Source organism: Serinus canaria, chromosome 11 (assembly GCF_022539315.1).
Source record: "Serinus canaria isolate serCan28SL12 chromosome 11, serCan2020, whole genome shotgun sequence".
Lineage (NCBI taxonomy): Eukaryota > Metazoa > Chordata > Aves > Passeriformes > Fringillidae > Serinus > Serinus canaria.
This window is the reverse complement of record NC_066325.1, coordinates 12,845,323-12,859,121: the sequence shown is the minus strand read 5'-3', so window position 1 is coordinate 12,859,121 and position 13,799 is coordinate 12,845,323. Positions and strand designations below refer to the sequence as shown.

The 13,799-nt window shown below is 46.2% G+C and overlaps 1 protein-coding gene across 1 annotated transcript in view; it reads right to left on the bottom strand.

Moving 5' to 3' along the window:
• The window catches only part of CFDP1 (craniofacial development protein 1), a 60,975-nt gene that overhangs the window by 40,801 nt on the left and 6,375 nt on the right, over nucleotides 1-13,799 (bottom strand). The window contains exon 5 of the mRNA XM_030227746.2: nucleotides 3,543-3,647. Coding sequence (XP_030083606.1) covers nucleotides 3,543-3,647 — 105 coding nt within the window. The remainder of the gene's footprint in view (nucleotides 1-3,542; nucleotides 3,648-13,799) is intronic.

The following is a 13,799-nucleotide window of genomic DNA, read 5'->3' as shown; positions in this document are numbered from 1 at the left end:
CTGGGCAATGCCACCGTGCTTTGACAAGTGCCAAGGACGGACGGGCGGATCAGCTGCTCCCACAGCAGGGCTGGGGCCGTGCAGGGCTCTCCCAGCCTGGAGCTCAGCCCCTGCTGAGGTCTCACAAGTACATGCACAGAGTCATTTTGCAGTAAGCTGCTTGAAGGATTTGCTTTAACATCCTCTGAATATGAAATGCTGCTGTAAAACGGGATTGCTAGCACAGAGATGATGGACCCTACCTTCCTGCCTGGCCTGAGAAAAGGGCAAAAAACAACTCTTGGAGTACCAGGAATTTCCACTGATCCCACCATCAGGTCAATGCATTTCATTTACAGCCAGGATCTACTCTTGCTTTCCCCAAAAGGTTCTGGAGCAGTGGTTAAGGATAGGAAATGAGCCCAAAAACACACAGACAAGAAGGCTTAGCTGGGTGGGTGGAGGGCTTTTTTTAGATGCTGGGAGCCTTCCACCCATTTATTGGGGCAGCAAGTAAGAAGAAATCAGGGGATTCCCTCACCACATCTGATACCTCTGATAGCATCAGCAAGAGCCTTACAGAACCCAAGACCACAACAGAAACAACTGGAATAGAGTATCACAACCCCAAACCTCACCAACAAACCCATACCTGCTGGTGACAGAACACTGCCTAGCTGTGTGTCACAGGGGGACACGATGGGAATGATGTGAAGGCTGGGAAACCATCACATCCCTGGGAACCAACAGCTTCTGACCTTTCTAGCAAAGCCTGCTGAGAGAACTGGGTGGGTTGTTTTGTACTCCTGGCTTTAATTACAGCCAAGTGTTTAAGTTATTCTCCTCCAACCACCCCCATGTCCCTCATGAGCACAAATTTAGCTTTTTATAGCACATCCGTTATGGATGTTAAACACATTCAGGAAATGCACTTTCAGCCCCAAACATCCCCTCCCCTGGACCAGACAGTTTGCAAGGGTTTGTAACGCTGAGACGTGGAGCCGGATGTTTGGTTTTGTGACCATTGCTTTTCTGGGTTACTTCTGTCTGTTTAGAGAAGGGAAATTCAATAAATGCAGGGTAGGCTGGCTGCATTCAGAAATAATACATGCTGCTTGCAAGGTGAAGAAAGAAAAGCCAGATGGAGAGGCCACTATTAGCTGCTCAAATTCCCTGCACACAGGGCAAGGCTTTTTTTTTTTTTTAATAGCTGACAAAGCTTCTGGAGGCTGACAATGGCTCACAGCACAGTGGGTGTCCACAGGCACAGCTAAGATCCCAAAATCACATTTTTCACTGCCTTGTGGCAATAGACTGGGGCTCTCCCATAATGCATAAGGGAAAAATGTACTCGCTCCCCCAAAACTTCTATGTTAAGTAGACAAAAGGTGCAAAGAACTGTCAGGCTATGCCAGGCTCTGTCAGTCCCCAAGCACTGCTCTGGCATGTCACCAAGGCTTGTGACTCTTTGCTCCAGAGCAGCAGGGTCTGGATAGCTTGGCTCAAGTCTAAAACCTGACCTTTGTAATTTGCTTAACATATGGGGCTTGCCTCTGGCTTTAAGGAATACCACAAGCCTGCTAGTAATTTTCTCACCTGAAAATACCCTGGCTGGCTTCCCAGTTGGAAGCATCTTCCTAAGCCCAAAGGCAAACATGTTTGCTGGCAGTCTCAGGGATCAGTCTCAGATACTAGTCCAAGACTCTCAGATCAGAGAGCCCATGGTGGCCAGATTGCCCCAGAGAACGTCCTGCTAAAGCCTCAAGAGAGCTGGGCTGTTCCACACACTGATCCAAACACCACTGCTGCTCCTCTGCCATAGGATCCCTGCACAAAGCCAGGATGCACTGCAGAAGGCTGTGAAAGGGAAGGCATTTGGGGCTGTGCTGCATTGGAGCTTGGTGCTCTGAAGAAAGGCAAGACATACAAGCCCAGGATATTTTTCCCCACCCTTCTCCACAGCCAGGTCACCTCATGTTCTGGCCAAGCAACTGTCAGTAGGACATCACACATAAGCAAGCTGAACAATGACCTAATTAAGCTGCTTCCAAAATAATCTCACTGAAGGAAAGTTAAAGTCCTTGAACTCATTATTTCTTATATTGATTTTTAGTCTACTTTTTTCCATATCTGAAGTGAATTCTTCAGATATCTGCAACATAAACTCAAACTGAGCTGTGGCTATTACTCCTGTGCAATCCAAGCTCCAACAAAAACAACCATGCCCCTTGGTAACGACCAGGCTGCACAGGCCACCCAGCTCCTTCCCTAGGCCTGTAAGACACATGGATCTCTGCTGAACTGGAAGGTGAACAACTCCTGGAGCTCTCCCAGTGGGCTGCCAAACCTGCCTGCACTCAGAGCAGCAGACTGGAAGGCAGGTTTGAAGACATGGGACCACCAGCAGCACGCGCAGTGTGGAGCTGCCCCAGCTTCAGCTGACACTGGAACAAACTTTGGCCACCAAAACTGCACAAAGAATGCCAGCCCAACCCAAGGCAAGTTTTCCAGCACAAAACCCTGTACACAACACTTAGGTTACAATTAATGAGCTCTGCAGGGACAAACCCTTGTGCAGTGTGAACAAGAGCATGAAGACTATGCTCATCTATGCCTTCATTCACTCAGAGAACAGCAGCTGTCAAGGGTCATGCATGCACACACACACACACACACACACACACTGCTTTCACTACCCTGAGCTAAGTACAAGCTATGCAACACTTAGCTGGAAAAATTAGTGACAACCCAGCTGCAGCAACTGAATAACAGCATCTCAGGGAAAGGCAGCCTTAACTCACACTCTAAGCAGACAGGAAGGACAATGTATTTATTTGATGGGTATTGTTTCTGTGTGATCAAATCATATGCAGCTTATGTCTTTCAAATATAAATGCAAACAACTGACTTAAATAAAAATCATCACTGGAACATAGAAGCATCTCCTCTATTCCTAAGAAGCTGGTGATGTCCCACACTCATCAGGAACCAGACTGGCATCTCAGATGCACAGGGGACCTGACCTCCTTGTATCTTTGACAAGCATTATGATAATCTCAGAACTAGGTATTAGAGCTTGAACAGAAAAGTGACAAATCCACATCAAAATGATATTAGAGAACATCAAAGAGGCAAAACCATCTCTCATTTAAACACTCACCCAAAGTCTCTAAGAAGCCACAGCCCAGCCTGACATGGCTTTTATAACCCTGAGGAGCACCTGTCAAAGGAACTGCAGGCAATCTCAGGAATGTTCCTTGGCTACCTGCAGTTTCATCAGGCTGCCTGAGACAGTCAAATCCCTATTTCCTTACTAGGATGAATGATTTATGAAGATTAAAAATTCTGAGCCTGAACCTATGAAGTGAGTCACTGGAACTCATGGGTTGCCTCCCCCGCTTCCCTCCAGCCCAAATCATCACACCTTCCAGGCCTAGTCTTGCTCCCACTGAAATACTGCAGAAAACAAACACCCATTAAATACTGCAGAGCCTGCACCATTTGCTCCAGTGCCATCTTTTTCACTAAGGGCCCATACCTGGGCAGGAAAATCCCATACTCACCCCGAGACTGTCGGCAAGGAAGCTGGAGCTGTTGACTGCAGTCTCTCTTGCTGCTTCAGAAAAGACTTAGCTTCTTTTGAGTTTGAGTCTACTTCTTTAGTCACCCTGTTGGAGGAAAAGAGAAAAAACAGAGGATAAGGAAGAGCTGCACAACAGTAAAATCAAAGATCTATCAAGGAAACACAGAAAACAGGTACAAGAGTCTCCACATCCCCTGCACAGAGATCACCTTCATCAGCTGCAAGCTGAAGAACACACATCTTGTTAAGATTTCATTCCAGCGACAAACCCTCTACATTCATGGCAGAAAAAAGAAAAAGAGTAGCTAATTAGAGCTGGGGGAGGAGGGGATGCTTTTTCTTTCCAACAAACTGGAATGCTTATTCATTCAAACAGGCCTGTCTCACTAGCAGCTACTAAATGCTCTCCTCGGGTCACTGAGGGCAATTCCAGGCTCTTAATTGGGCTCTTGATTTTCTCATTTGTTGGTCAGTGAGGCAGCTCTTCTGCCACCCATGTCTCACAGCCCACGGCACACAGGCTTGGCAACATCTGCAACTCAAAGCAGAGCATGGAAACTGGCTCTGGGGATGGGCAGCAGGAGAGAAAGCTCTGACAAGGCAGAATGTAGAAATTTACTCTCATTTTCTAGTTAATTTTTGTTTGAGGCCCCAAGGGTGCAAAATATTGAACTTCAAAAAATTATAAATCAATATGGCATCTACAGCAGGGAATGAATTATAAACATGAGAAAGAATCTCTAGAAAACCACTCAATAATTAATTGTTAGAAAACCCCAGCTACTTTAGCCCCCTCATTTACCATGACCTGTCTCCAGCAACACGCTTTTCACGCTCTCAGTAGCTCTTAATGAGGTTGCCCTGATTTGCCAAGCTAACAGTTTTGTTCCCATGGAGCACAAGCCTGTGAGCCTCTCCAGGCCCCTGCAGCTCTATGGGCACAGAGGCAGCCTGACCTACAGCTCAGTTGGCACAGAAGAAACAATCCTCCATCTCACCCTCCTGCATCCTGGGCCTCTGGATGTATCTGCTCCAGCAAGGATGTGCAGGCTCATCCCTGGTCTACACCATATGCTGATGAGAGGCTGAAAGCCTGGCTGGCCATGGGATCTCCCCTGGCTACAAATCAGGCTAATCACTGCTTGCTTCCTACCCACCAACCTGACCCCACAACTTCCATGACAGAACTGGCTAATAGTCATGGAGAAACCCCAGGAGCTGTGACACAGAGTTATCTGTTAACCCTGGAGACACTGATGTCCTGAAATCTCACTTGCACACAACCAGTGCATCCACATCTCCATCCTGACAGTGAATCAGCATCTGAAACTTCCTTCTGCCTTCTCCACAAACTGCAAATGCAGTGGAAAAGGCACAGGAATAAATGCCTGTGCTGTACAACTGCTCAGCCTTGTTCTGCCAGTGCAGGAGGAGATTAACCCCATTTCCCCCTGCATTGTCACATGCCTTTCAAACCACAGCAGTCATGTGGATAGAGACAATCCCACACTAGGAATACTTAGAAGTGTTTGCTGATCAGATTGGTAAGGGAAAGGGTAGGAAAAGGAGAAAAGCACTTCAGGAAGAAAATGAAACCTTGCTACAGCATCATCACAGTTCACCCCGAACACACCACCCAGTCACAGCCCTTGGCAGCAGTGGTCATGTCATGCAGCAGTCATACACCAAAGGTTGCCCTACATCCATGGATTTCATTAGACAGGATAAACTTGGTGTCTTCATGCAGCAAAAAGACAGAATTCCCCCAGCCATGAGGCTGAGTTCAGATCAATGCAATCACACAGTCTATTTATTTTCAAATGCAGCATCTAAACAGCCAGCTCTGACCCCTGCCAAGCTGAGAAGCAGCACCCTCTCTTGTGCACTCTGCAGTGCTGGCTCCTGGCAGGGTCCCTCTCCTCTTGTCAACCCCTGCACTGCTGTGCCATCAAGGGTGCACCCCTGGCATGCAGGGAGCACCTGAGCCACAGAGAGAAACATCAGACAACCTCAAGTGTGCAGGAATCCAAGAGGTGCAGCACAACAGGGAGCAAGTCTTCAAAGCCAGTGGCAGAGCTGAGATCTCAGCACTGGGCCCTTGGCCTTAACCTCCTGTGTATCTTCAGCCCTCTCCAGCCTGGAGACAGCACTGATGTCTCCCCTACCAGCTGAGGAAAAGAAAGGCACAAGGCTAAAATGAAAAACAGCTCTAGGGATTTGCACTCTGACAGAGTTAGCACACTCTTGGTTGGACCAGCAGTACAAGCCACAGCTCTCAGCACAGGAGATGCCCAATCCCAGAAAGGGTGAGAAAGCAGAATGCACATGATGCACAGGCAGAGTCTGGCACAGGCCTTCACTGACAGACACTTCGGCTATCCAAGGGCACAAGACAGGCTGCTACCAAGGGTTTATTTGTGCTTCAATTCTCACACCCTCCTCCACCTCAGAGTACCAGTAACAATGGCTGGGCACAAAATACAACACTTAGTTCCATTTTCTTTGTTCCCCTTGGCCTGCCAACAGCTGCTCTAACATACATTTTTGGAGTTGTCCGCTGCTCAAATTCAACTGCAAAGCTGCATGCAACCTGTTCCACCAGGACTGCCCAGCTGGGGACAGAGGAATGCGACAGAAACATAATTAAAAGTGACCTTTCAAGGCAATTCCATCACAAGACCCACTTACTGCCTCATAAACTGAAACAAAAGCTGCTCTGAGGCAGGCTGATGCTGGGCTGATGCCAGCAGCAACTCCTGCACCACTCCAACAGGAATGACAGAGAGTATTAAGGAGCTTTACAAGGTATTAATTCAGGTTATGCACATTTCAACCTTTCCCAGATCCCAGGCCAGGAAGGAAAAAGAAATCCTCTGGTCTGCATTATTATGGGAGACAATAACTCTCTCCATGTAGAAACCAAAACAATTCTTTTTCTTCACGGGGAGAAATGGGAGTCATTAATTCAGCTGGAAGAAATCACAGTCATTACTAAGAAAAATTACAAGACCTTTCACTTTTAAATACTTGATAAATAACTATTTGCCTGACTGTTAACTGGGATGCTATTCACACATTGTAATCCAGGACGAAACATGAAAATAAGTATATTGTCAGCAATAAAACAAGTAGCTAGTGTCTCACCCACTTGCAGCCCCTGTAATTCACACACAAAGCCACTCACTCTCATCACTTTGCACAGAGATTTCATTACACTGCTATGCTATTAAACTGCACAATAAAACTTCCAAAGCACAGAACAGTTATTAATTTTTTGGACCATGCCAGAGCCTGGTAGCATAGATGATGCTACTGTACAAGGTGTTGTGCAAGCGTAAAATAGAAATGTCTTCCATATTTAGAAGTTATTATAAGGAACACATGCTAGAAACTGGATCACTAAGTGCCCTGAATACTTACAGATGTCCTTCTTAAGACCCCTCATCTCTGAACCAAGCTCCAAGGGGTAGCCAAACATTTAGGCATAGCCATACCCACCCAGCCTGCTGGTTTGGTGCCCAGTGATGGGTATGTTAGTTCCAACTTCCACTGAAGAACTTATCAGCCATCCTTTCACAGTTACCAACTGAAATGCTGCAACCTAAGTGCACGGAAAAGGCCCCAGGTTATGTATGCTGGGCACAAACCACATGAAGACAACACCTACTGTCAAGGCTATCCCAAAGGGGTTTCACAGAGCACTTGCAGTTCTGAAATGTAGCAGATTAGCTTAAGAGCAAGTGGTTGATCTGCTCCCAGCAGTACCCTTAGCCACATAAACTGCTACAAAGAAGGAAGAATACATGCTGGAATGAGCATTATGCTGAGAGCTCCAGCTAATCTGCAGAAGGGGATTAAACCCAAATTTAAACCCAAATTAATAGTTCAGTGGCAGAGTGAGTCTAACACACCAGCTTGTCTGCTGCACCCTGGTCTTACACCCTGGTAGAGCTACCAGGGAGGAGGGCCCCAATCCATCACACCATGGCACAACACAACACCCACAGCCCAGGACTTGCCCCAGTGTGGTGCCTCCACTCCACACAGCTGAATCCAGTCCTGCTGGCCAGAAACAGAACTTGTGTAAGGGATGCCAAGGCTGCAGTGTGTCAGCAAAGTGCCCAGCTCAGCAGTGAGCTGCAAGGTGCCCTGCAAGCCCTTGGAGAAGTGCAGCAGCAGAGCTTCATCCTTGCACAGAGGGGAAAATCAGGGAGGATAAGGGCAAGCTGGGAAAGATAAACAGGCATATCAAGAAGGCTTGCTGGCTAATTATCTGTAGTCTGCTGTGTAATAGCAACCTTATGCATCCCAAGTGCCAAAATCCCTCCAATTTTACCCCCAGGTGGCTCAACACAGCTACATTCTCCTAACCAAAACACCTGGTGCACATCAGGCTGAGAAAGCACATGTTGGTATTTGGGTATAAGGGGACTTAGAGCAGAGAAGGCAGTTAAAATCTTTACTCACAGCAGCACAAAGTTACTCTCTCCCCGACCTTCCTGCTGAGAAAGGGAGAACAAGAGTGGAAGCTGTGGAAAATGCCAGCTCTTTAGTACTCAGGACACTCTCCTTACGTGAGAAATCTGCCCCAGTTTAGACCTGACACAGTTATAAAACTTTCCACACTATCTTAATGTTAGCTCTGGGGAATCACAGACCAAGGGGGACAAAAATGAGGCTAATTACCCTTTTTCATTATTCCCCATCTGTGTCTAGTCTCAATAAATAGTCCTTCAGCCTTCTGGAATGTTCACTTAAGGAGAAAGTAATACTCATCTACAGGGGTTTGTTCAAAAAAAAAAAAACAAAAAAACCCTTCTGAGCTGAAGAATAATTTTTCTGAATATTTTTTGGTGGACTTTTGTGCTTGAGCTGCAATGTCCCAGGTGCCTTCCACAGACAGATACACTGCATGAGAGGCAGGTCCTCCAGCCTGCAAGGTCCTGAAAATGCTGGAGTGCACAGGTTCAGCACTTTGCAGGAGGGAATTAGGTTCTCACACAAATGAACCTCCAGACCACAACTGCCTGCACACTGCACACGTATGTATTTTATGTTGAATTACCTGGTGTAGAACAGGGAGAGCTAAAATTAGTTTGTCCCCATCAGTTTTCTAATTTCAAAGTAAAACACTAGTTTTTCCCCTTTCAGTAAAAAAAGAGCATTCCTCTTCAAACCAGGTGGGAGAAGCTGTTCCCTGGGAAACTCAGCCTATTCCCTGAAGCAACACAGACAATACCAAGCTGGAATAAGTGATAATTTTGTAGGCTGAGTAGATAGGCAGAAGAAGCTGGCTGGTTTCTAGACAGAAGCTGTTGGCTGGTTTCTAAACAGAATCAAATGTGATGAGAGCTCTCCTGCAGTCAGGCAAGGGCCAAGCTGTGTGCCTGGTGCTGCTCCTCACAGCAGGTGTGTGCTGCTATGCAAGCAGTCAGCCCAGACTGCATCTCAAACCAACTCACCTGAAAACAAGCAAAGGTGAATGGTATTTTAACATCAATAATGCACAACCTTGTAAGCCTTGAAGGAAACAACCAATTTTCCATGATCTCCTGTGTGACAAAGACTCCATGACAGATGCAAAGAAAACATCAGTGGATGGACAGAGCTGCCTCCTGAAATGCTGACCAAGCTGTCAGGCCCTTTTTGGACTTCTGCTTGCAGCTTCTGCAAGAGGCTCCCTAAATCCAGAGGGCAGCAGCACTACAGTTATCAAGCTCCCACTGGGGCTTGCAATAGGCAGAGCATGCCAAACATGGCTCCCTGGAGAAGCTGACCCCAGCCAGGGCACTTCATCTTGTTGACTGGAGCTGTATTCACCCCAGTTTTAAGCACCTCCAAGTACCAGGACTCTTCTTGCTTCACTGGATAAATATTCCCTTAGCCAGCTCCATTGCACTGCCTCAAAATCCCACCATGCATTAGCATGTCAATCGTTGAGGCATCCCTGTGTTTTAATTTGTACCTCTCAAAAGGATTAAATCAAGATTATGGAACACACCTCTGAGCTGAGTAATCCAGGTGAACAGATGAGCTGCTGCATGTGTGAGTGTAACAGTCCCCCATTAATCATGACCTGCAAATACAGGAAAGCCAGACAGATCCCTGCAACCCCCCCAAAGCAGCACAGTGCTTGAGTCATGGATGCCTCTCCTGCTGAAGAATAGGAGTACCACAGGTATTAAGAGCCAGGGGTTCCAAATTCACTTCGAGCTATGAACACTGGACACAAAGGTTACACAGATCATAACAGGAGCCAGCACACACTACAAAGCAGAGGCATCCCCATGGGGGAAAGGCCAGACTAAGCTTGGCTCAGTTTGTAACGTGTTAATGAGATTGTATGGCAGCAAACAGCTCTGCCTCCCCTTCAGGCTAACACAGAATCCCTCTTGCTTCACCATCTCTTAGTTACAGAAAAAAAAAAATAATGCATCTTGCAAGCTGCACTTTCCAGCAGGGGAAACCCCAGGCCCAGTGCCTGCAAAGCAGGCTCTGCCAGCATCTCACCAGAGATCAAAAGCCCTTTTCTGAGCCTGGAGCTGTCAGGAATGAGCAGCAGCTTGGAAACAAGGGAAACAGGCCAAGCAGCAAAATGCTGGGAGTGGATCTGAGGCCCCGGAGATGAAGGCATGAACAGAGGGACCTAAGAGCCCTTTGTTAATAACAGAAGAGCTCATGTAAGACCTGAACAGGTCAGTGAGCACCTTCTGTTTTCAGATTTTTAAAAGCCAGGAAACTACCTGAGAGCCAGATAAAGATACAGCATCTTCTGGGAAAGGGTGTGATTTTTATTGAAGTATTTCCACGCTGACTTACAGAGAACACAAGCAGAACACACACTGAAGAACCTGAAGATGAGACAAAGCAGTTTGTCATCCAGTTCCCAAAGCCAAACCAACACCCAGACACCCCAGGCTTGAAAGACCCAGAAATGGCCAAGTTAATCTGGAGGTCAATCCATCATTCTGGAGATGCTTGGAGACTCCTCCTACCTCTGGAGAACCCACCTGAGCCTTCTTTTTCATCACACTGATTACCAGCAAAACCACACAAATGAAACCTTGAAAGCAGCAAGCCACATTTGAAGCCAAAGTTGACTTTCAGGTGGGCATCTGCTCAGTCACCTTGGGAGTTTGAAAAGCATGTTGAGATAAAGGAAGACAACAGGGGTCAGCAGGTTGGTGAGTGCTGGGCTATTAAGCAACACTTTGCAGGTCACAGCCCCTCTGAGCAGAAGCCTCATCTGCACATCTACTAATGAGAAAATCCTGATTAGCCACTGTTCATTAGCCCATTCCCCTTTTCCAAGCACATTAAGCAAAGCATAACAGGATTTATTTTAGAAGGTTTGATGTTTATGAAGTTACAGTTTCTGCAGCTGCCTCTGAGAAAGGCAAATGGCTCACAAGTGAACCAGCACACAGCATAGATCCTGCTCACACTTAGTGACCTCATCCCTGGGCCACCATTGTGCCAATCAGCACTGTACAATGTCAGTATTCCCAAGGGAAATTCTGAAGCATCAGGGAATGGATGCACACAGAGGAAAGGTTATCAAAACCAGCCCCTGAGACCCTGTCATTCTTGAAAGGTAACGTATTTTCACTTAATGGCTTCAAAAAAAAAAATCAATAGTTGCTTTTTAAATTGGAAAAAGCCAATATAAACTGTGGATAGCTGAGGCATGCTATGACCTCTAAGAAAAACAACGCATAAGGGCAGAAACAGGCTGCTGCCTACACTCCATTATGCCAAGATCAGCATTTTGGTGCTTGGTGGCAGAAAAGCAACCACTCACTTTTTAGTCTGTCACCTCTAAACAGTGGTTACATTCATGTTCCAGGCAATTCTCCTCAGTTTGATTTGTCTTATGGTCCCACAGCATCACCCCCATGGTTATACTGTTCAGATTAAATTTCTGGGAAAATCTTAAAAGCCAAGGTTTTTGCACCATGCAAGCTTCCTTCAGAAAGGGGTATATCACCAGAAAGTGGCTAGAACACATTTCTCTAGAACACCTTAGCCAAGAAGGACTGGAGGATAAAACCCTACTGACATCTGGCACCACCAGTCAGCAATACAAAACAGAAGTCCTGAAGGAGAGGCTTTTCAAAGGGCCGCTGAAATTCATTTGTCTTACTTTTTCTAACAATTCCTTGCTACTGCAATCAAAACCATTGCAAAAAGCACATCAAAATATGAATGGTTTCTTCCTCTGCTCCTATTAGCTCAGTTCATTGTCTTCCATATCTGTCCTGACAACACCCAACCACCTCATCTGGTGAAAGCTGTGTAGAATTTGTTCTCCCCCTGGAAAAAAGGCAGGGCTTTCCAAACATCAGGCTTCAAGACACACATTCTGGTAATGCTCACCTGCCTTCTCACTCACAGGTATAAGCAATACAGCAAAAGCTTTTTCAAAAAAAGCACACATGGAAGACGTCAAGCACATCAACCTTGATCAGATGAGCACCACACCACCCCAACAACATCAAGAGATGCCCACCCAAACTCTTGATCTTTCTCCTGATTTTAAAACCTACTGTGCTTCACTCAGCATTGCTCAAAACCCCATGAGCACAAAACAAATGACCAAGGTTCACACCCAGCAAGAAGTGTGAGCATGCTGCCAACCCCTTGCATTGATTCATCCCTGAAAAGCATCACAAGGTAGGGAGAGGGTTAATGGTGTCACATGCTCTCTCACTGCTTGTTAGCCTGACAGGTCTGACTGGGCCATGCTGAGAGCACAGAGCAAGAACACAGATGGACAATTACATGTTTTAAAAATTACCCTCTGAGCCAGCTCTAAATCTTGAGACTTGTGGGAGTCAACTCCCAGCTCTTTTTACCCATTCCCCTTGAAATATATCTTCAGCATCAGGATTTTCCTTCCACTCTTCCTGCTTTCCAGGAAAAATCAGAAGCAGCTGCTATTGCTCAGCAACCTTAATTGTCTTCAAAGCAACAAAATAAGTGACAGACTCCCAAACTCCTTAGCTAACACACCCTTTGTTTGCCAGCTTTGTCACATTTGGTTATCTTAGTAGCCATGTAAGGAGCAGAGAGGACATCACACACAGGTGAGCTAAAATTAATAACAGAAAATCAATATTTCAGTAAGGAGAAGCAGCATAAAGAAATCCCAAAGCAGCAGTACTGTACAGCTGCAGAGAACTGAATTACAACCTCACCTCCACTCTGAGGTCAGCACTTGGTGCAAAGGAATAAATCAGTCCTTCACCAGGTCTGCACAACTCTACTGAGGAGCTCACCAAGGTGAAGAGCTCAGCAGCCCAGAAAACACCTCAGACTGGGCTCAGGCCTCACCACTCACCCAACCAGGCCTAAGGTAAACCTCAGTGACTTCACAGGACACAAAAAAGAACCAGCCCTCAGCCACCTCCCTTCACCTTTGCTTCTTCTGCTCAAAAGTCAGAACTGTGCCACTAAACACCTCAACTTAAGGTCCAGCTTAAGGTCCTTTAATTCCAACTTGCAAACAATCTCCTCTGCATAAATCTTTCCTGAATCCTTGACTTAGGCTGAAAATCTGTGAAGCAGCAGCACAGAATAAGCAATGGGGTTTTGTCCAGGTACATCCTAGATGATAACCACTCAAAAAGAGAAACAGATGATGATCAGGTTCTTTTTCAACCCATACTTCAGCTGTGGCAGATGATGTACCAAATTCAGCCAGTATAAACCTCAGAATTACTACAATAATTTAAGCTTATAACTATTTGGTTATAAATCAGATACCTCAGGTACTTCTTTAGCACTTTTAAGATGTAATAGCTGCACTGTGAACCATCATGCTCCCTAACCCAGAATAAAGCTGCCACTCAACTCTGCTCAGCACGTGGACCAGCACAGCTTGTTTCTTCAGAGCACAGTGGTCACACACAAGTAAAAGCAGCAGCAACCCAGGGGCTATTCTAAGTCACAAATGTGGTCTCCTACACAAGTCAATGACAGGGAGCCCTTATCAGAGATGGGAGTTCATGTCTCACACAGAGCAGCTCAATACACTGTTTTGGCATGAGTTTGCCCACCTCTTTCTACAGAACTACAGAAACTTTTAAGTATTCCTTAAATCCAGCAGCAAGTCACACTCAGTGTGACACTGCTTGTTTGGCACTGGCCCTTCCTACTTTGATTTGGCCCATGCAGTGCAGCAACTCAGTGTGGACCCCACCTATCCTTGTGAGACAGGAGCTGTGACAGGAACACC